The sequence below is a fragment of the Protomyctophum bolini genome (genome assembly GCF_963924005.1).
Source record: "Protomyctophum bolini genome assembly, chromosome: 5".
NCBI classification, from domain to species: domain Eukaryota; kingdom Metazoa; phylum Chordata; class Actinopteri; order Myctophiformes; family Myctophidae; genus Protomyctophum; species Protomyctophum bolini.
Genome location: NC_137866.1, coordinates 20,106,321 through 20,129,830, shown reverse-complemented (window position 1 = coordinate 20,129,830; position 23,510 = coordinate 20,106,321). Strand labels below are relative to the sequence as shown.

Sequence of the window (23,510 nt, the reverse complement as noted above, 5' to 3'; positions counted from 1 at the left end):
AAGGTTATAGCCCATGTTTTTTGAAATTTTGAAAAAAAAAGTTAGCCTCGTTTCTCATCATTTTGGACCATGGGCTATAGCCCATATCGTACGGCATTCTATAGCGCGCCGTTTTTCATCATTTTTAAAGATTTGAAAAAAATTACGAAATGACAAAAACGAAAGGTTATAGCCCATGTTTTTTGAAATTTTGAAAAAAAAAGTTAGCCTCGTTTCTCATCATTTTGGACCATGGGCTATAGCCCATATCGTACGGCATACTATAGCGCGCCGTTTTTCATCATTTTTGAAGATTTGAAAAAATGACGAAATGACAAAAACGAAAGGTTATAGCGCATGTTTTTTGAAATTTTGAAAAAAAAAGTTAGCCTCGTTTCTCATCATTTTGGACCATGGGCTATAGCCCATATCGTACGGCATTCTATAGCGCGCCGTTTTTCATCATTTTTAAAGATTTGAAAAAAATGACGAAATGACAAAAACGAAAGGTTATAGCCCATGTTTTTTGAAATTTTGAAAAAAAAAGTTAGCCTCGTTTCTCATCATTTTGGACCATGGGCTATAGCCCATATCGTACGGCATACTATAGCGCGCCGTTTTTCATCATTTTTGAAGATTTGAAAAAAATGACGAAATGACAAAAACGAAAGGTTATAGCCCATGTTTTTTGAAATTTTGAAAAAAAAAGTTAGCCTCGTTTCTCATCATTTTGGACCATGGGCTATAGCCCATATCGTACGGCATACTATAGCGCGCCGTTTTTCATCATTTTTGAAGATTTGAAAAAAATGACAAAATGACAAAAACGAAAGGTTATAGCCCATGTTTTTTGAAATTTTGAAAAAAAAAGTTAGCCTCGTTTCTCATCATTTTGGACCATGGGCTATAAGCCCATATCGTACGGCATTCTATAGCGCGCCGTTTTTCATCATTTTTAAAGATTTGAAAAAAATTACGAAATGACAAAAACGAAAGGTTATAGCCCATGTTTTTTGAAATTTTGAAAAAAAAAGTTAGCCTCGTTTCTCATCATTTTGGACCATGGGCTATAGCCCATATCGTACGGCATACTATAGCGCGCCGTTTTTCATCATTTTTGAAGATTTGAAAAAAATGACGAAATGACAAAAACGAAAGGTTATAGCCCATGTTTTTTGAAATTTTGAAAAAAAAAGTTAGCCTCGTTTCTCATCATTTTGGACCATGGGCTATAGCCCATATCGTACGGCATACTATAGCGCGCCGTTTTTCATCATTTTTGAAGATTTGAAAAAAATGACGAAATGACAAAAACTAAAGGTTATAGCCCATGTTTTTTGAAATTTTGAAAAAAAAAGTTAGCCTCGTTTCTCATCATTTTGGACCATGGGCTATAGCCCATATCGTACGGCATACTATAGCGCGCCGTTTTTCATCATTTTTGAAGATTTGAAAAAAATGACGAAATGACAAAAACGAAAGGTTATAGCCCATGTTTTTTGAAATTTTGAAAAAAAAAGTTAGCCTCGTTTCTCATCATTTTGGACCATGGGCTATAGCCCATATCGTACGGCATACTATAGCGCGCCGTTTTTCATCATTTTTGAAGATTTGAAAAAAATGACAAAATGACATAAACGAAAGGTTATAGCCCATGTTTTTTGAAATTTTGAAAAAAAAAGTTAGCCTCGTTTCTCATCATTTTGGACCATGGGCTATAGCCCATATCGTACGGCATTCTATAGCGCGCCGTTTTTCATCATTTTTAAAGATTTGAAAAAAATGACGAAATGACAAAAACGAAAGGTTATAGCCCATGTTTTTTGAAATTTTGAAAAAAAAAGTTAGCCTCGTTTCTCATCATTTTGGACCATGGGCTATAGCCCATATCGTACGGCATACTATAGCGCGCCGTTTTTCATCATTTTTGAAGATTTGAAAAAAATGACGAAATGACAAATACGAAAGGTTATAGCCCATGTTTTTTGAAATTTTGAAAAAAAAAGTTAGCCTCGTTTCTCATCATTTTGGACCATGGGCTATAGCCCATATCGTACGGCATACTTTAGCGCGCCGTTTTTCATCATTTTTGAAGATTTGAAAAAAATGACAAAATAACAAAAACGAAAGGTTATAGCCCATGTTTTTTGAAATTTTGAAAAAAAAAGTTAGCCTCGTTTCTCATCATTTTGGACCATGGGCTATAGCCCATATCGTACGGCATACTATAGCGCGCCGTTTTTCATAATTTTTGAAGATTTGAAAAAAATGACAAAATGACAAAAACGAAAGGTTATAGCCCATGTTTTTTGAAATTTTGAAAAAAAAAGTTAGCCTCGTTTCTCATCATTTTGGACCATGGGCTATAGCCCATATCGTACGGCATTCTATAGCGCGCCGTTTTTCATCATTTTTAAAGATTTAAAAAAATTTACGAAATGACAAAAACGAAAGGTTATAGCCCATGTTTTTTGAAATTTTGAAAAAAAAAGTTAGCCTCGTTTCTCATAATTTTGGACCATGGGCTATAGCCCATATCGTACGGCATACTATAGCGCGCCGTTTTTCATCATTTTTGAAGATTTGAAAAAAATGACGAAATGACAAAAACGAAAGGTTATAGCCCATGTTTTTTGAAATTTTGAAAAAAAAAGTTAGCCTCGTTTCTCATCATTTTGGACCATGGGCTATAGCCCATATCGTACGGCATACTATAGCGCGCCGTTTTTCATCATTTTTGAAGATTTGAAAAAAATGACGAAATGACAAAAACGAAAGGTTATAGCCCATGTTTTTTGAAATTTTGAAAAAAAAAGTTAGCCTCGTTTCTCATCATTTTGGACCATGGGCTATAGCCCATATCGTACGGCATACTATAGCGCGCCGTTTTTCATCATTTTTGAAGATTTGAAAAAAATGACGAAATGACAAAAACGAAAGGTTATAGCCCATGTTTTTTGAAATTTTGAAAAAAAAAGTTAGCCTCGTTTCTCATCATTTTGGACCATGGGCTATAGCCCATATCGTACGGCATACTATAGCGCGCCGTTTTTCATCATTTTTGAAGATTTGAAAAAAATGACAAAATGACAAAAACGAAAGGTTATAGCCCATGTTTTTTGAAATTTTGAAAAAAAAAGTTAGCCTCGTTTCTCATCATTTTGGACCATGGGCTATAGCCCATATCGTACGGCATTCTATAGCGCGCCGTTTTTCATCATTTTTAAAGATTTGAAAAAAATTACGAAATGACAAAAACGAAAGGTTATAGCCCATGTTTTTTGAAATTTTGAAAAAAAAAGTTAGCCTCGTTTCTCATCATTTTGGACCATGGGCTATAGCCCATATCGTACGGCATACTATAGCGCGCCGTTTTTCATCATTTTTGAAGATTTGAAAAAATGACGAAATGACAAAAACGAAAGGTTATAGCCCATGTTTTTTGAAATTTTGAAAAAAAAAAGTTAGCCTCGTTTCTCATCATTTTGGACCATGGGCTATAGCCCATATCGTACGGCATACTATAGCGCGCCGTTTTTCATCATTTTTGAAGATTTGAAAAAAATGACAAAATGACATAAACGAAAGGTTATAGCCCATGTTTTTTGAAATTTTGAAAAAAAAAGTTAGCCTCGTTTCTCATCATTTTGGACCATGGGCTATAGCCCATATCGTACGGCATTCTATAGCGCGCCGTTTTTCATCATTTTTAAAGATTTGAAAAAAATGACGAAATGACAAAAACGAAAGGTTATAGCCCATGTTTTTTGAAATTTTGAAAAAAAAAGTTAGCCTCGTTTCTCATCATTTTGGACCATGGGCTATAGCCCATATCGTACGGCATACTATAGCGCGCCGTTTTTCATCATTTTTGAAGATTTGAAAAAAATGACGAAATGACAAAAACGAAAGGTTATAGCCCATGTTTTTTGAAATTTTGAAAAAAAAAGTTAGCCTCGTTTCTCATCATTTTGGACCATGGGCTATAGCCCATATCGTACGGCATACTATAGCGCGCCGTTTTTCATCATTTTTGAAGATTTGAAAAAAATGACGAAATGACAAAAACGAAAGGTTATAGCCCATGTTTTTTGAAATTTTGAAAAAAAAAGTTAGCCTCGTTTCTCATCATTTTGGACCATGGGCTATAGCCCATATCGTACGGCATACTATAGCGCGCCGTTTTTCATCATTTTTGAAGATTTGAAAAAAATGACGAAATGACAAAAACGAAAGGTTATAGCCCATGTTTTTTGACATTTTGAAAAAAAAAGTTAGCCTCGTTTCTCATCATTTTGGACCATGGGCTATAGCCCATATCGTACGGCATACTATAGCGCGCCGTTTTTCATCATTTTTGAAGATTTGAAAAAAATGACAAAATGACAAAAACGAAAGGTTATAGCCCATGTTTTTTGAAATTTTGAAAAAAAAAGTTAGCCTCGTTTCTCATCATTTTGGACCATGGGCTATAGCCCATATCGTACGGCATTCTATAGCGCGCCGTTTTTCATCATTTTTAAAGATTTGAAAAAAATTACGAAATGACAAAAACGAAAGGTTATAGCCCATGTTTTTTGAAATTTTGAAAAAAAAAGTTAGCCTCGTTTCTCATCATTTTGGACCATGGGCTATAGCCCATATCGTACGGCATACTATAGCGCGCCGTTTTTCATCATTTTTGAAGATTTGAAAAAATGACGAAATGACAAAAACGAAAGGTTATAGCCCATGTTTTTTGAAATTTTGAAAAAAAAAGTTAGCCTCGTTTCTCATCATTTTGGACTATGGGCTATAGCCCATATCGTACGGCATACTATAGCGCGCCGTTTTTCATCATTTTTGAAGATTTGAAAAAAATGACAAAATGACATAAACGAAAGGTTATAGCCCATGTTTTTTGAAATTTTGAAAAAAAAAGTTAGCCTCGTTTCTCATCATTTTGGACCATGGGCTATAGCCCATATCGTACGGCATTCTATAGCGCGCCGTTTTTCATCATTTTTAAAGATTTGAAAAAAATGACGAAATGACAAAAACGAAAGGTTATAGCCCATGTTTTTTGAAATTTTGAAAAAAAAAGTTAGCCTCGTTTCTCATCATTTTGGACCATGGGCTATAGCCCATATCGTACGGCATACTATAGCGCGCCGTTTTTCATCATTTTTGAAGATTTGAAAAAAATGACGAAATGACAAAAACGAAAGGTTATAGCCCATGTTTTTTGAAATTTTGAAAAAAAAAGTTAGCCTCGTTTCTCATCATTTTGGACCATGGGCTATAGCCCATATCGTACGGCATACTATAGCGCGCCGTTTTTCATCATTTTTGAAGATTTGAAAAAAATGACAAAATAACAAAAACGAAAGGTTATAGCCCATGTTTTTTGAAATTTTGAAAAAAAAAGTTAGCCTCGTTTCTCATCATTTTGGACCATGGGCTATAGCCCATATCGTACGGCATTCTATAGCGCGCCGAATTGTCAATTACGAATTGTCAATTACGAAATGACAAAAACGAAAGGTTATAGCCCATGTTTTTTGAAATTTTGAAAAAAAAAGTTAGCCTCGTTTCTCATCATTTTGGACCATGGGCTATAGCCCATATCGTACGGCATTCTATAGCGCGCCGTTTTTCATCATTTTTAAAGATTTGAAAAAATTACGAAATGACAAAAACGAAAGGTTATAGCCCATGTTTTTTGAAATTTTGAAAAAAAAAGTTAGCCTCGTTTCTCATCATTTTGGACCATGGGCTATAGCCCATATCGTACGGCATTCTATAGCGTGCCGTTTTTCATCATTTTTAAAGATTTGAAAAAATTACGAAATGACAAAAACGAAAGGTTATAGCCCATATCGTACGGCATACTATAGCGCGCCGTTTTTCATCATTTTTGAAGATTTGAAAAAAATGACGAAATGACAAAAACGAAAGGTTATAGCCCATGTTTTTTGATATTTTGAAAAAAAAAGTTAGCCTCGTTTCTCATCATTTTGGACCATGGGCTATAGCCCATATCGTACGGCATACTATAGCGCGCCGTTTTTCATCATTTTTGAAGATTTGAAAAAATGACGAAATGACAAAAACGAAAGGTTATAGCCCATGTTTTTTGAAATTTTGAAAAAAAAAGTTAGCCTCGTTTCTCATCATTTTGGACTATGGGCTATAGCCCATATCGTACGGCATACTATAGCGCGCCGTTTTTCATCATTTTTGAAGATTTGAAAAAAATGACAAAATGACATAAACGAAAGGTTATAGCCCATGTTTTTTGAAATTTTGAAAAAAAAAGTTAGCCTCGTTTCTCATCATTTTGGACCATGGGCTATAGCCCATATCGTACGGCATTCTATAGCGCGCCGTTTTTCATCATTTTTAAAGATTTGAAAAAAATGACGAAATGACAAAAACGAAAGGTTATAGCCCATGTTTTTTGAAATTTTGAAAAAAAAAGTTAGCCTCGTTTCTCATCATTTTGGACCATGGGCTATAGCCCATATCGTACGGCATACTATAGCGCGCCGTTTTTCATCATTTTTGAAGATTTGAAAAAAATGACGAAATGACAAAAACGAAAGGTTATAGCCCATGTTTTTTGAAATTTTGAAAAAAAAAGTTAGCCTCGTTTCTCATCATTTTGGACCATGGGCTATAGCCCATATCGTACGGCATTCTATAGCGCGCCGAATTGTCAATTACGAATTGTCAATTACGAAATGACAAAAACGAAAGGTTATAGCCCATGTTTTTTGAAATTTTGAAAAAAAAAGTTAGCCTCGTTTCTCATCATTTTGGACCATGGGCTATAGCCCATATCGTACGGCATTCTATAGCGCGCCGTTTTTCATCATTTTTAAAGATTTGAAAAAATTACGAAATGACAAAAACGAAAGGTTATAGCCCATGTTTTTTGAAATTTTGAAAAAAAAAGTTAGCCTCGTTTCTCATCATTTTGGACCATGGGCTATAGCCCATATCGTACGGCATTCTATAGCGTGCCGTTTTTCATCATTTTTAAAGATTTGAAAAAATTACGAAATGACAAAAACGAAAGGTTATAGCCCATATCGTACGGCATACTATAGCGCGCCGTTTTTCATCATTTTTGAAGATTTGAAAAAAATGACGAAATGACAAAAACAATGGGTTATAGCCCATGTTTTTTGAAATTTTGAAAAAAAAAGTTAGCCTCGTTTCTCATCATTTTGGACCGTGGGCTATAGCCCCTATCGTACGGCATACTATAGCGCGCCGTTTTTCATCATTTTTGAGGATTTGAAAAAAATGACGAAATGACAAAAACGATGGGTTATAGCCCATGTTTTTTGAAATTTTGAAAAAAAAAGTTAGCCTCGTGTCTCATCATTTTGGACCGTGGGCTATAGCCCATATCGTACGGCATACTATAGCGCGCCGTTTTTCATCATTTTTGTAGATTTGAAAAAAATGACGAAATGACAAAAACGATGGGTTATAGCCCATGTTTTTTGAAATTTTGAAAAAAAAAGTTATCCTCGTTTCTCATCATTTTGGACCATGGGCTATAGCCCATATCGTACGGCATACTATAGCGCGCCGTTTTTCATCATTTTTGTAGATTTGAAAAAAATGACGAAATGACAAAAACGATGGGTTATAGCCCATGTTTTTTGAAATTTTGAAAAAAAAAGTTAGCCTCGTTTCTCATCATTTTGGACCGTGGGCTATAGCCCATATCGTACGGCATACTATAGCGCGCCGTTTTTCATCATTTTTTAAGATTTGAAAAAAATTACGAAATGACAAAAACAATGGGTTATAGCCCATGTTTTTTGAAATTTTGAATAAAAAAGTTAGCCTCGTTTCTCATCATTTTGGACCGTGGGCTATAGCCCATATCGTACGGCATACTATAGCGCGCCGTTTTTCATCATTTTTGAAGATTTGAAAAAAATGACGAAATGACAAAAACAATGGGTTATAGCCCATGTTTTTTGAAATTTTGAAAAAAAAAGTTAGCCTCGTTTCTCATCATTTTGGACCATGGGCTATAGCCCATATCGTACGGCATGCTATAGCGCGCCGTTTTTCATCATTTTTGAAGATTTGAAAAAAATGACGAAATGACAAAAACAATGGGTTATAGCCCATGTTTTTTGAATTTTTGAAAAAAAAAGTTAGCCTCGTTTATCATCATTTTGGACCGTGGGCTATAGCCCATATCGTACGGCATACTATAGCGCGCCGTTTTTCATCATTTTTGAAGATTTGAAAAAAATTACGAAATGACAAAAACAATGGGTTATAGCCAATGTTTTTTGAAATTTTGAATAAAAAAGTTAGCCTCGTTTCTCATCATTTTGGACCGTGGGCTATAGCCCATATCGTACGGCATACTATAGCGCGCCGTTTTTCATCATTTTTGAAGATTTGAAAAAAATTACGAAATGACAAAAACAATGGGTTATAGCCCATGTTTTTTGAAATTTTGAATAAAAAAGTTAGCCTCGTTTCTCATCATTTTGGACCGTGGGCTATAGCCCATATCGTACGGCATACTATAGCGCGCCGTTTTTCATCATTTTTGAAGATTTGAAAAAAATGACGAAATGACAAAAACAATGGGTTATAGCCCATGTTTTTTGAAATTTTGAAAAAAAAAGTTAGCCTCGTTTCTCATCATTTTGGACCATGGGCTATAGCCCATATCGTACGGCATGCTATAGCGCGCCGTTTTTCATCATTTTTGAAGATTTGAAAAAAATGACGAAATGACAAAAACAATGGGTTATAGCCCATGTTTTTTGAATTTTTGAAAAAAAAAGTTAGCCTCGTTTCTCATCATTTTGGACCGTGGGCTATAGCCCATATCGTACGGCATACTATAGCGCGCCGTTTTTCATCATTTTTGAGGATTTGAAAAAAATGACGAAATGACAAAAACAATGGGTTATAGCCCATGTTTTTTGAATTTTCGAAAAAAAAAGTTAGCCTCGTTTATCATCATTTTGGACCGTGGGCTATAGCCCATATCGTACGGCATACTATAGCGCGCCGTTTTTCATCATTTTTGAGGATTTGAAAAAAATGACGAAATGACAAAAACGATGGGTTATAGCCCATGTTTTTTGAAATTTTGAAAAAAAAAGTTAGCCTCGTTTCTCATCATTTTGGACCGTGGGCTATAGCCCATATCGTACGGCATACTATAGCGCGCCGTTTTTCATCATTTTTGAAGATTTGAAAAAAATTACGAAATGACAAAAACAATGGGTTATAGCCCATGTTTTTTGAAATTTTGAATAAAAAAGTTAGCCTCGTTTCTCATCATTTTGGACCGTGGGCTATAGCCCATATCGTACGGCATACTATAGCGCGCCGTTTTTCATCATTTTTGAAGATTTGAAAAAAATGACGAAATGACAAAAACAATGTGTTATAGCCCATGTTTTTTGAAATTTTGAAAAAAAAAGTTAGCCTCGTTTCTCATCATTTTGGACCGTGGGCTATAGCCCATATCGTACGGCATACTATAGCGCGCCGTTTTTCATCATTTTTGAAGATTTGAAAAAAATGACGAAATGACAAAAACGATGGGTTATAGCCCATGTTTTTTGAAATTTTGAAAAAAAAAGTTATCCTCGTTTCTCATCATTTTGGACCATGGGCTATAGCCCATATCGTACGGCATACTATAGCGCGCCGTTTTTCATAATTTTTGAAGATTTGAAAAAAATGACAAAATGACAAAAACAATGGGTTATAGCCCATGTTTTTTGAAATTTTGAAAAAAAAAAGTTAGCCTCGTTTCTCATCATTTTGGACCGTGGGCTATAGCCCATATCGTACGGCATACTATAGCGCGCCGTTTTTCATCATTTTTGAAGATTTGAAGAAAATGACGAAATGACAAAAACAATGGGTTATAGCCCATGTTTTTTGAAATTTTGAAAAAAAAAGTTAGCCTCGTTTCTCATCATTTTGGACCATGGGCTATAGCCCATATCGTACGGCATACTATAGCGCGCCGTTTTTCATCATTTTTGAAGATTTGAAAAAAATGACGAAATGACAAAAACAATGGGTTATAGCCCATGTTTTTTGAAATTTTGAAAAAAAAAGTTAGCCTCGTTTCTCATCATTTTGGACCATGGGCTATAGACCATATCGTACGGCATACTATAGCGCGCCGTTTTTCATCATTTTTGAAGATTTGAAAAAAATGACGAAATGACAAAAACAATGGGTTATAGCCCATGTTTTTTGAAATTTTGAAAAAAAAAGTTAGCCTCGTTTCTCATCATTTTGGACCGTGGGCTATAGCCCATATCGTACGGCATACTATAGCGCGCCGTTTTTCATCATTTTTGAAGATTTGAAAAAAATTACGAAATGACAAAAACAATGGGTTATAGCCCATGTTTTTTGAAATTTTGAAAAAAAAAGTTAGCCTCGTTTCTCATCATTTTGGACCATGGGCTATAGCCCATATCGTACGGCATACTATAGCGCGCCGTTTTTCATCATTTTTGAAGATTTGAAAAAAATGACGAAATGACAAAAACGAAAGGTTATAGCCCATGTTTTTTGAAATTTTGAAAAAAAAAGTTAGCCTCGTTTCTCATCATTTTGGACCATGGGCTATAGCCCATATCGTACGGCATACTATAGCGCGCCGTTTTTCATCATTTTTGAAGATTTGAAAAAAATGACGAAATGACAAAAACGAAAGGTTATAGCCCATGTTTTTTGAAATTTTGAAAAAAAAAGTTAGCCTCGTTTCTCATCATTTTGGACCATGGGCTATAGCCCATATCGTACGGCATACTATAGCGCGCCGTTTTTCATCATTTTTGAAGATTTGAAAAAAATGACAAAATAACAAAAACGAAAGGTTATAGCCCATGTTTTTTGAAATTTTGAAAAAAAAAGTTAGCCTCGTTTCTCATCATTTTGGACCATGGGCTATAGCCCATATCGTACGGCATTCTATAGCGCGCCGAATTGTCAATTACGAATTGTCAATTACGAAATGACAAAAACGAAAGGTTATAGCCCATGTTTTTTGAAATTTTGAAAAAAAAAGTTAGCCTCGTTTCTCATCATTTTGGACCATGGGCTATAGCCCATATCGTACGGCATTCTATAGCGCGCCGTTTTTCATCATTTTTAAAGATTTGAAAAAATTACGAAATGACAAAAACGAAAGGTTATAGCCCATGTTTTTTGAAATTTTGAAAAAAAAAGTTAGCCTCGTTTCTCATCATTTTGGACCATGGGCTATAGCCCATATCGTACGGCATTCTATAGCGTGCCGTTTTTCATCATTTTTAAAGATTTGAAAAAATTACGAAATGACAAAAACGAAAGGTTATAGCCCATATCGTACGGCATACTATAGCGCGCCGTTTTTCATCATTTTTGAAGATTTGAAAAAAATGACGAAATGACAAAAACAATGGGTTATAGCCCATGTTTTTTGAAATTTTGAAAAAAAAAGTTAGCCTCGTTTCTCATCATTTTGGACCGTGGGCTATAGCCCCTATCGTACGGCATACTATAGCGCGCCGTTTTTCATCATTTTTGAGGATTTGAAAAAAATGACGAAATGACAAAAACGATGGGTTATAGCCCATGTTTTTTGAAATTTTGAAAAAAAAAGTTAGCCTCGTGTCTCATCATTTTGGACCGTGGGCTATAGCCCATATCGTACGGCATACTATAGCGCGCCGTTTTTCATCATTTTTGTAGATTTGAAAAAAATGACGAAATGACAAAAACGATGGGTTATAGCCCATGTTTTTTGAAATTTTGAAAAAAAAAGTTATCCTCGTTTCTCATCATTTTGGACCATGGGCTATAGCCCATATCGTACGGCATACTATAGCGCGCCGTTTTTCATCATTTTTGTAGATTTGAAAAAAATGACGAAATGACAAAAACGATGGGTTATAGCCCATGTTTTTTGAAATTTTGAAAAAAAAAGTTAGCCTCGTTTCTCATCATTTTGGACCGTGGGCTATAGCCCATATCGTACGGCATACTATAGCGCGCCGTTTTTCATCATTTTTTAAGATTTGAAAAAAATTACGAAATGACAAAAACAATGGGTTATAGCCCATGTTTTTTGAAATTTTGAATAAAAAAGTTAGCCTCGTTTCTCATCATTTTGGACCGTGGGCTATAGCCCATATCGTACGGCATACTATAGCGCGCCGTTTTTCATCATTTTTGAAGATTTGAAAAAAATGACGAAATGACAAAAACAATGGGTTATAGCCCATGTTTTTTGAAATTTTGAAAAAAAAAGTTAGCCTCGTTTCTCATCATTTTGGACCATGGGCTATAGCCCATATCGTACGGCATGCTATAGCGCGCCGTTTTTCATCATTTTTGAAGATTTGAAAAAAATGACGAAATGACAAAAACAATGGGTTATAGCCCATGTTTTTTGAATTTTTGAAAAAAAAAGTTAGCCTCGTTTATCATCATTTTGGACCGTGGGCTATAGCCCATATCGTACGGCATACTATAGCGCGCCGTTTTTCATCATTTTTGAAGATTTGAAAAAAATTACGAAATGACAAAAACAATGGGTTATAGCCAATGTTTTTTGAAATTTTGAATAAAAAAGTTAGCCTCGTTTCTCATCATTTTGGACCGTGGGCTATAGCCCATATCGTACGGCATACTATAGCGCGCCGTTTTTCATCATTTTTGAAGATTTGAAAAAAATTACGAAATGACAAAAACAATGGGTTATAGCCCATGTTTTTTGAAATTTTGAATAAAAAAGTTAGCCTCGTTTCTCATCATTTTGGACCGTGGGCTATAGCCCATATCGTACGGCATACTATAGCGCGCCGTTTTTCATCATTTTTGAAGATTTGAAAAAAATGACGAAATGACAAAAACAATGGGTTATAGCCCATGTTTTTTGAAATTTTGAAAAAAAAAGTTAGCCTCGTTTCTCATCATTTTGGACCATGGGCTATAGCCCATATCGTACGGCATGCTATAGCGCGCCGTTTTTCATCATTTTTGAAGATTTGAAAAAAATGACGAAATGACAAAAACAATGGGTTATAGCCCATGTTTTTTGAATTTTTGAAAAAAAAAGTTAGCCTCGTTTCTCATCATTTTGGACCGTGGGCTATAGCCCATATCGTACGGCATACTATAGCGCGCCGTTTTTCATCATTTTTGAGGATTTGAAAAAAATGACGAAATGACAAAAACAATGGGTTATAGCCCATGTTTTTTGAATTTTCGAAAAAAAAAGTTAGCCTCGTTTATCATCATTTTGGACCGTGGGCTATAGCCCATATCGTACGGCATACTATAGCGCGCCGTTTTTCATCATTTTTGAGGATTTGAAAAAAATGACGAAATGACAAAAACGATGGGTTATAGCCCATGTTTTTTGAAATTTTGGAAAAAAAAGTTAGCCTCGTTTCTCATCATTTTGGACCGTGGGCTATAGCCCATATCGTACGGCATACTATAGCGCGCCGTTTTTCATCATTTTTGAAGATTTGAAAAAAATTACGAAATGACAAAAACAATGGGTTATAGCCCATGTTTTTTGAAATTTTGAATAAAAAAGTTAGCCTCGTTTCTCATCATTTTGGACCGTGGGCTATAGCCCATATCGTACGGCATACTATAGCGCGCCGTTTTTCATCATTTTTGAAGATTTGAAAAAAATGACGAAATGACAAAAACAATGTGTTATAGCCCATGTTTTTTGAAATTTTGAAAAAAAAAGTTAGCCTCGTTTCTCATCATTTTGGACCGTGGGCTATAGCCCATATCGTACGGCATACTATAGCGCGCCGTTTTTCATCATTTTTGAAGATTTGAAAAAAATGACGAAATGACAAAAACGATGGGTTATAGCCCATGTTTTTTGAAATTTTGAAAAAAAAAGTTATCCTCGTTTCTCATCATTTTGGACCATGGGCTATAGCCCATATCGTACGGCATACTATAGCGCGCCGTTTTTCATAATTTTTGAAGATTTGAAAAAAATGACAAAATGACAAAAACAATGGGTTATAGCCCATGTTTTTTGAAATTTTGAAAAAAAAAAGTTAGCCTCGTTTCTCATCATTTTGGACCGTGGGCTATAGCCCATATCGTACGGCATACTATAGCGCGCCGTTTTTCATCATTTTTGAAGATTTGAAGAAAATGACGAAATGACAAAAACAATGGGTTATAGCCCATGTTTTTTGAAATTTTGAAAAAAAAAGTTAGCCTCGTTTCTCATCATTTTGGACCATGGGCTATAGCCCATATCGTACGGCATACTATAGCGCGCCGTTTTTCATCATTTTTGAAGATTTGAAAAAAATGACGAAATGACAAAAACAATGGGTTATAGCCCATGTTTTTTGAAATTTTGAAAAAAAAAGTTAGCCTCGTTTCTCATCATTTTGGACCATGGGCTATAGACCATATCGTACGGCATACTATAGCGCGCCGTTTTTCATCATTTTTGAAGATTTGAAAAAAATGACGAAATGACAAAAACAATGGGTTATAGCCCATGTTTTTTGAAATTTTGAAAAAAAAAGTTAGCCTCGTTTCTCATCATTTTGGACCGTGGGCTATAGCCCATATCGTACGGCATACTATAGCGCGCCGTTTTTCATCATTTTTGAAGATTTGAAAAAAATTACGAAATGACAAAAACAATGGGTTATAGCCCATGTTTTTTGAAATTTTGAAAAAAAAAGTTAGCCTCGTTTCTCATCATTTTGGACCATGGGCTATAGCCCATATCGTACGGCATACTATAGCGCGCCGTTTTTCATCATTTTTGAAGATTTGAAAAAAATGACGAAATGACAAAAACAATGGGTTATAGCCCATGTTTTTTGAAATTTTGAAAAAAAAAGTTAGCCTCGTTTCTCATCATTTTGGACCGTGGGCTATAGCCCATATCGTACGGCATACTATAGCGCGCCGTTTTTCATCATTTTTGAAGATTTGAAAAAAATGACGAAATGACAAAAACAATGGGTTATAGCCCATGTTTTTTGAAATTTTGAAAAAAAAAGTTAGCCTCGTTTCTCATCATTTTGGACCATGGGCTATAGCCCATATCGTACGGCATACTATAGCGCGCCGTTTTTCATCATTTTTGAAGATTTGAAAAAAATGACGAAATGACAAAAACAATGGGTTATAGCCCATGTTTTTTGAAATTTTGAAAAAAAAAGTTAGCCTCGTTTCTCATCATTTTGGACCGTGGGCTATAGCCCATATCGTACGGCATACTATAGCGCGCCGTTTTTCATCATTTTTGAAGATTTGAAAAAAATGACGAAATGACAAAAACAATGGGTTATAGCCCATGTTTTTTGAAATTTTGAAAAAAAAAGTTAGCCTCGTTTCTCATCATTTTGGACCATGGGCTATAGCCCATATCGTACGGCATACTATAGCGCGCCGTTTTTCATCATTTTTGAAGATTTGAAAAAAATGACGAAATGACAAAAACAATGGGTTATAGCCCATGTTTTTTGAAATTTTGAAAAAAAAAGTTAGCCTCGTTTCTCATCATTTTGGACCGTGGGCTATAGCCCATATCGTACGGCATACTATAGCGCACCGTTTTTCATCATTTTTGAAGATTTGAAAAAAATGACGAAATGACAAAAACAATGGGTTATAGCCCATGTTTTTTGAAATTTTGAAAAAAAAAGTTAGCCTCGTTTCTCATCAATTTGGACCATGGGCTATAGCACATATCGTACGGCATACTATAGCGCGCCGTTTTTCATCATTTTTGAAGATTTGAAAAAAATGACGAAATGACAAAAACAATGGGTTATAGCCCATGTTTTTTGAAATTTTGAAAAAAAAAGTTAGCCTCGTTTCTCATCATTTTGGACCATGGGCTATAGCCCATATCGTACGGCATACTATAGCGCGCCGTTTTTCATCATTTTTGAAGATTTAAAAAAAATGACGAAATGACAAAAACAATGGGTTATAGCCCATGTTTTTTGAAATTTTGAAAAAAAAAGTTAGCCTCGTTTCTCATCATTTTGGACCATGGGCTATAGCCCATATCGTACGGCATACTATAGCGCGCCGTTTTTCATCATTTTTGAAGATTTGAAAAAAATTACGAAATGACAAAAACAATGGGTTATAGCCCATGTTTTTTGAAATTTTGAAAAAAAAAGTTAGCCTCGTTTCTCATCATTTTGGACCATGGGCTATAGCCCATATCGTACGGCATACTATAGCGCGCCGTTTTTCATCATTTTTGAAGATTTGAAAAAAATGACGAAATGACAAAAACAATGGGTTATAGCCCATGTTTTTTGAAATTTTGAAAAAAAAAGTTAGCCTCGTTTCTCATCATTTTGGACCGTGGGCTATAGCCCATATCGTACGGCATACTATAGCGCGCCGTTTTTCATCATTTTTGAAGATTTGAAAAAAATGACGAAATGACAAAAACAATGGGTTATAGCCCATGTTTTTTGAAATTTTGAAAAAAAAGGTTAGCCTCGTTTCTCATCATTTTGGACCATGGGCTATAGCCCATATCGTACGGCATACTATAGCGCGCCGTTTTTCATCATTTTTGAAGATTTAAAAAAAATGACGAAATGACAAAAACAATGGGTTATAGCCCATGTTTTTTGAAATTTTGAAAATAAAAAGTTAGCCTCGTTTCTCATCATTTTGGACCGTGGGCTATAGCCCATATCGTACGGCATACTATAGCGCGCCGTTTTTCATCATTTTTGAAGATTTGAAAAAAATGACGAAATGACAAAAACAATGGGTTATAGCCCATGTTTTTTGAAATTTTGAAAAAAAAAGTTAGCCTTGTTTCTCATCATTTTGGACCATGGGCTATAGCCCATATCGTACGGCATACTATAGCGCGCCGTTTTTCATCATTTTTGAAGATTTGAAAAAAATGACGAAATGACAAAAACAATGGGTTATAGCCCATGTTTTTTGAAATTTTGAAAAAAAAAGTTAGCCTCGTTTCTCATCATTTTGGACCGTGGGCTATAGCCCATATCGTACGGCATACTATAGCGCGCAGTTTTTCATCATTTTTGAAGATTAGAAAAAAATGACGAAATGACAAAAACGATGGGTTATAGCCCATGTTTTTTGAAATTTTGAAAAAGAAAGTTAGCCTCGTTTCTCATCATTTTGGACCATGGGCTATAGCCCATATCGTACGGCATACTATAGCGCGCCGTTTTTCATCATTTTTGAAGATTTGAAAAAAATGACGAAATGAAAAAAAAAATCCGCAATTTCCATTTCCGCAATTCCGCAATTTGACAAAAACGATGTTTTTTTGTCAAATTGCGGAAATTGCAAATTGCGGAAATTGTGGAAATTGCGGAAATTGCAGAAAAAAAAATGACGAAATGACAAACGATGGGTTATAGCCCATGTTTTTTGAAATTTTGAAAAAAAAAGTTAGCCTCGTTTCTCATCATTTTGGACCATGGGCTATAGCCCATATCGTACGGCATACTATAGCGCGCCGTTTTTCATCATTTTTGAAGATTTGAAAAAAATGACGAAATGACAAAAACAATGGGTTATAGCCCATGTTTTTTGAGATTTTGAAAAAAAGTTAGCCTCGTTTCTCATCATTTTGGACCGTGGGCTATAGCCCATATCGTACGGCATACTATAGCGCGCCGTTTTTCATCATTTTTGAGGATTTGAAAAAAATGACGAAATGACAAAAACGATGGGTTATAGCCCATGTTTTCTGAAATTTTGAAAAAAAAAGTTAGCCTCGTTTCTTTCTCGTCATGAAAAACGACATACTAACTATAGTATGTTGTAGAAAACCCTGAAAAACAGCATACTATAGTATGTTGTATGTTTTTCATGGTTTTCAACGATAAAGAATCCCACCCGTGTGAATTGAGGGGCACTCTTTTCATCATACATCACATTCTGGCCAATAACAATTATCGTCCTAACTTTTCTGTCCTCACTTTTTATCCTCAATACGTAGATTGCTCAGCCAATCAAATCATCGATATGGGGTGATCTGCCAATCAAGTCATCGCTATAGGGTACACACAAACACACAAAGATGGGCATAGGAGAGGCTATCGCCCCTCAAAAATGATGCAAAATATGAAAAACGTCATTGTAGTTGAAAACCATGAAAAAAGACAAATTATAGTACGTCGTTTTACATGATTCTTTTTTTATCATCATCTGTTCTGCATTTTCCTCTTAATACTCCTACTGACAATGACAACAACAAATATGCCTGAGAGCAATACTATATCTTACTGTAAACAACATCAAGGATAGGATAAAACGGGAAGAAAAATTATATATAAATAGCGCATGACTGTGCGCTTGTGTAGAAACCTATAGGGAAAACCGAAATTGAATTATTTTAATGGGTATGGTCCAGTACTCAAGCATGTTCGGTTCGATATCCGGTACCCAAGCATGTTCGGTTCGGTACCTGCTTGGTCTCGAGTTTGGGGACCCAGCCCTACTCGCAATGTACCACACTGTACTGTATTCGTACTTTGCACTGTACTGTTTACACGGCCACGCCACCCAACAGTGCCACCCCAGGGCACATAACGCTACTGCAGCTGTCCGTGATGAAATGGACACATATGGCGGACATACACAGGGAGTCGGGACACATATTAGGAGGTAGTTGGAGCGGCTAGGCACCGCTCAAAATACACTTTTATGCAGTTTTTCATGGTTTTCATAATTACTCGTCGAAAACCATGAAAAATTACATAATATAGTATGTCGATTTTCAAAAAGACTATAGTATGTATGTCGTCGAAAACCATGAAAACAAAACGCATGCAAACAACAGTATATACAATTCCTACATTGTTTGAATCATAACTCTAGATTTGACTGGGTAGGTCATGTATTTTAGAATCCAGAATCAATGGCCAAACTAAAGATGTAGGGGTGCACAGATATATCGGTATTGGTATAAATTGACATTCACCGATGGCAGTAGCCGATACTTATCGGGTTGTTTGGAAGCATACATTTTGTGCTGCCTATGTTGGTGTGTGTTGTTTATCTGCAATCTACCAAGCTGCAGATTATGAAAAGTAATTTTTTTAATAATAAAGATGAATTTGATTCCCTATTGCTACTAGTTTATTATTGTCTCTACAGTAGTGACAATTTGTCAGTGTGTCTGTCATACAGAAACAAAGAACCTCAACTGTCTGAGTAACAAAACTTCAAAGTTTATCCAGTTGGTGGCACAGAAATGGATTGATTACCGTTCATATAAATGTTAGGTTTTAGAGTTTATTTAACTCTATAGGGCATCATCTTTCAGGAGCACTCGGCGCAGTGCAACTGTCATTGCCATTTTCCAACCGAGTTGTAACTTTCACGCCTTACTGTTAAAAAGCAGACTGCCAACTGGCGGGAGCTCATCGTGTCCATTCTCCTCTTTTAATTCATCCCTCTCTCGTGTTCCATTAATGTCCTTCCCTTCCTCATTTCTTCTTCCTCGCCACCGTCGTCCATCCGTCGTCTTCCTCCTGCGTTGGGGGCGGAGCTGGACATGAGCTGGAAGAGGCGCTGGAGCCAACGGAGGACGTGGGCGGGGCTTCACATTCCATCAGCTGGAAGAGAAGAGGATGTGGAGGTTAATTATAGTACAATGTCATTAACCCATTCTGACCAGAGATCAGATTCTAAAAATGTTTTCTACATCCTGACTGTTTTCTGAAAAAGCTATGTTTCTATGTCAGTCGTTCTTCGATTTTCAAAAATAGCAGACCTACAAGCTCGTAGCGCGCCATGAGTAGATCTGCTATTTTTCAATAGCTAAAGCATAACGTAATGCTAACACCAAAAGGAGTTCCCGCCCAGTCCACACTATTTATCCATAATGTATAAATGATAGATAAGGGGTCGAGGACAACAAGGCCTTTTCGTGGAGGGGTCAGAATGACATTTGGACTTGGACTGTTTTTCGTCTGTGGTACTCAATTTTATTAAGACCATTCTACAAACGCCTTCTAAACCAGTAGTTCTCACACTTTCAAGATGTTTCAAAAATAGCAGATGTGCAACCTTGCTGCGCGGCACAAAGTGACGTGTAGGGAGCTTGTACTAACCTGACGCTGCCATCCTCTATTTTTGAACAGTCAACGCTAAAATAAAAATGACGTAAGATGATCTGACAAATCTATCTGACAGATGAATACATCTTGATCACATTCAGTTTGCTGCATCATTTCATGAGGCAGGCTGTACAGGATTAATACTGAAAGGTTGTCCACTCTGTAACTGTTGACCGACTGACCTCTGGCTCTTCATCACTACTCTCCTCTTTCTCTGCTGTGACCTTTGCCCTCCCACAGATGTTCTTTTTGGCTGTCAGTTTGTCCAGTGTCTGTCTCACAACGTCCAAGGCCCCCCGTTTGTAGTCCGCAAACAACTGACACAGAGAGACAGCCACCTACCGAGAGACAGGTTACCATAACTGTATCTATAAACGTCCATAATTACATTTTAAAACAATGATATACAAACTCATTTGACAGATACACGCTTTGCAAAGAATAAACACACATTGCATTGCATAGTATCTATAAACATACATCATTTAAAAACAATGATATACAAACAAATTAGTCAGATACACACATTTTATAGAATAAAACAAAGACTTAAAAACATCGCTTTCCAGTTGGAAATCTCGGAAATCACAAAGCTACAAGACACTTAATTATACGTACTCAGAGAGCTAAAAAGTGAAGCAGACTAAGGGCCGATTCATACTCCTATTTTACCGCTGTTTCGGCGCTGTAGTGCCGAAATGATTTTGGCTCGTCAGAAAATTTCAGTAGCACCGAAGAGCCGACTTTAGGACGGTACCCGCCCCCCCCCCGAACCTCAAATTGTAGGCTCTACAGAGCCGAACAGACTTTTATTCGGCTCTAAAATAGGAGTATGAATCGGCCCAAAGACTACATGACCACATCCACAAACAGTCATTGGTACTGACTTTAACAATATGAATGTGACTAGACAGTATGAGAGTATGAGTGCATCTACACTTCTACAGACTGTATTTTTAATCTATGTACTTCTGTGCAAAATGTGCATGTGTGTCGGTGTGTGTTGATTGTTTTTTATGCGAGTGGGAGGGTGTTGCGTGTACTGTACTATGATGTGTGTGTGTGAGTGTGTGTGTGTGTGTGTGTGTGTGTGTGTGTGTGTGTGTGTGTGTGTGTGTGTGTGCAGCGGTGTGTACCTGAGGCAAACTTGCATCATCCACAACAGTATCAAACTCCTGGTCCATCATAGTAGCCAGGAAGTCCTCTATCTCCCCCTGCTGGAGGTCAGCTGGGATTACCACACATGCACAGGTACAAAAACAGGTTAATTTGGCTGACTACCATACCATGACAACACTGTAATCTGGGTTCTATGTTCAGAGAAGTTCAGCATGTTTTCTTCACAAAGACAATCTGTAATCTGCAAATATGTAATTTGTACACTCTCAGATAACAGATCCACCCAAGGGTCCATTTGGGCCCCTCGTGGGCCCCGGACCAGATGTTCAGAAACAGCACAGTAGGTTCTCAACCTGTAGGATTCCCACTAGCCTGGGAGGCATACCATTTTATTTTTTTTATGATCCGGTCAGGAGCAGATGATAATTTACATGTTTTGTAATGTTTTAGTCTGGTTTGTCGTCAACAGGCCGGAAACCCCAAACCGATATCAGAATTACACCAAATAATTCCCAGCGATCAAGAGCATTGTAATTTTAGGGCCTACCTAATAAAGGCCTTGATGCCCTGTTTGAATCCGACAGGTTTCTTCAAGTACTTCTTGGAATAGTTTGTTTGGTATATCAATCTTTTATTCCAACTCGTAGCAACTGGCGAGACTAAAAACAAACAGGGGGCACTAAAACAGAGGGACTCTTAAATTATTCTTTTTTTAAAGCAGCAACCGGAAAATGTCAATCTAATGCCCTTTTACCTCAAAAAAGGAAAAGAAAAATTACTTCATCAAAAATAATCAACACAAACCATACCTTAAAAACTGGTCAAACATTGGCCAAATTGTCAAATAATAAGAAATGCCCAGAACGCTGGCATGGTGGTATGGGCACCCTGGGCTGCAATGCCAACCTGACATGGGTACAAATTCCGATTCCGACGACCTTTGATGCATGTCTAACTGTCGCACCCCATCTCTCTCCCCAATTCCTACTGTCCTATCACTAGATACATACAATAAATGTAAAATATAATAGCAGATCTACAAGCTCACAATGATCGGCTATTTTCACAATATTGATCTGTGGAAGAGTCAAATAATATGGAATGCCCCAACTACTACGATTTTAAGTGCTTGTCAGGGTGGGCCGGTCCCCAGTTCAAATAAAGGATAGATACTGGGTGCAGTGGGGTCAAAGCATAGGGTTAAAGGGTTACCTACCGTTGTCATGGAAATACTGCTGGATGACATCCACCAACCAATCAGCCTTCTGCTGACCATACACTCCGCCAAATCCATTATCAACAGCAATCTGAAACATGACCATATATAACACTGGAAGTTTTTTTTGTTTTGTTATTTTACATTTGTAGGTTATAATGGAAATGGTGATGACATCACATGGGTGGGTCTTTTCATTTTGGTAACAGGAGTATGACGTCCCACTTATCCTGTATATAGCCGCAATTTGCAACTTTTAATAATGTGGTTAATCTAGAGTTGCAATACCCTCCATTGACAACGTTTAAGACAAGAGGATCGCAAACGCAAATTGGATGAGTGGGGAGTCAATGGAGGGTATTGCAACTCTAGATTCATCATTATCATTATCATTATTATTATTCACATAATTAAAAAAAATCTAGAGTTGCAAAGAGAGAGAGAGAGAGAGAGAGAGAGAGAGAGAGAGAGAGAGAGAGAGAGAGAGAGATGTTCATGTAGACTCTGAGTGAAGCATAGAGTGAAGTCAGTAGCAACTAGCAAAACAGCAGACAGGTTGTTTGCATTGTTGCCAAGTAGTGAAACACACGCAATCTAAAACAAACCATGCACAGCGGCACTTCAATTACAAACAGGCTAACCAAATAAGCGGATAAAACGGTATGTGTAAATGTAATGAACTACCTGTAAAACGGGCCAGTTTTCTACAACAGCTCGAACAGCCTCTGTAAACAGTTCACGTGCGTTACTGGGAGCCGCCATGTTGGATCCAGTCATCACCAATAGAAGCAGGATCACTGAGATCCAGACGCAGCCCTGAGCAATCCAATGAAGAGCAGAGCCTGCTCGAACTCGAAGATTAAATAATTTCATACAAATTACCTTATATCTTCTATCATTACTACGGATAAGAAACCGTGTGCATTTTAAATCATAGAAACATCGTAAAGAAAGAAAAATAGAAAGAAAATCTGTTAGACTCGTGTTTACATTTTACCCCTAGATGTCGCTATAATCCTGCTGTTTTATAGTTCGTAGTAGTAGTAGGCTAGTAGTAGTTAATA

General features: G+C 36.5%; 1 protein-coding gene across 2 annotated transcripts; it reads right to left on the bottom strand.

Annotated features, from left to right (window-relative positions):
• Nucleotides 1–17,877: 17,877 nt before the first annotated feature.
• On the bottom strand, nucleotides 17,878–23,208 carry tsr2 (TSR2 ribosome maturation factor; the record flags this gene model as incomplete). 2 transcript variants are annotated; one of them, XR_013963999.1, is made up of 6 exons in its annotated part: nucleotides 17,878–19,190; nucleotides 19,257–19,607; nucleotides 20,294–20,449; nucleotides 21,248–21,339; nucleotides 22,447–22,537; nucleotides 23,131–23,208. XR_013963999.1 is itself a non-coding variant. In XM_080762808.1 (5 exons), 5 exons carry the CDS (start codon nucleotides 23,206–23,208, stop codon nucleotides 19,479–19,481), a joined length of 546 nt encoding a protein of 181 aa, XP_080618934.1. In that variant the 3' UTR covers nucleotides 17,878–19,478. The 2 variants fall into 2 exon arrangements, 1 of the variants encoding a protein (XP_080618934.1); XM_080762808.1 differs by having other exon boundaries at nucleotides 17,878–19,607.
• Between the last annotated feature and the right edge of the window lie 302 nt (nucleotides 23,209–23,510).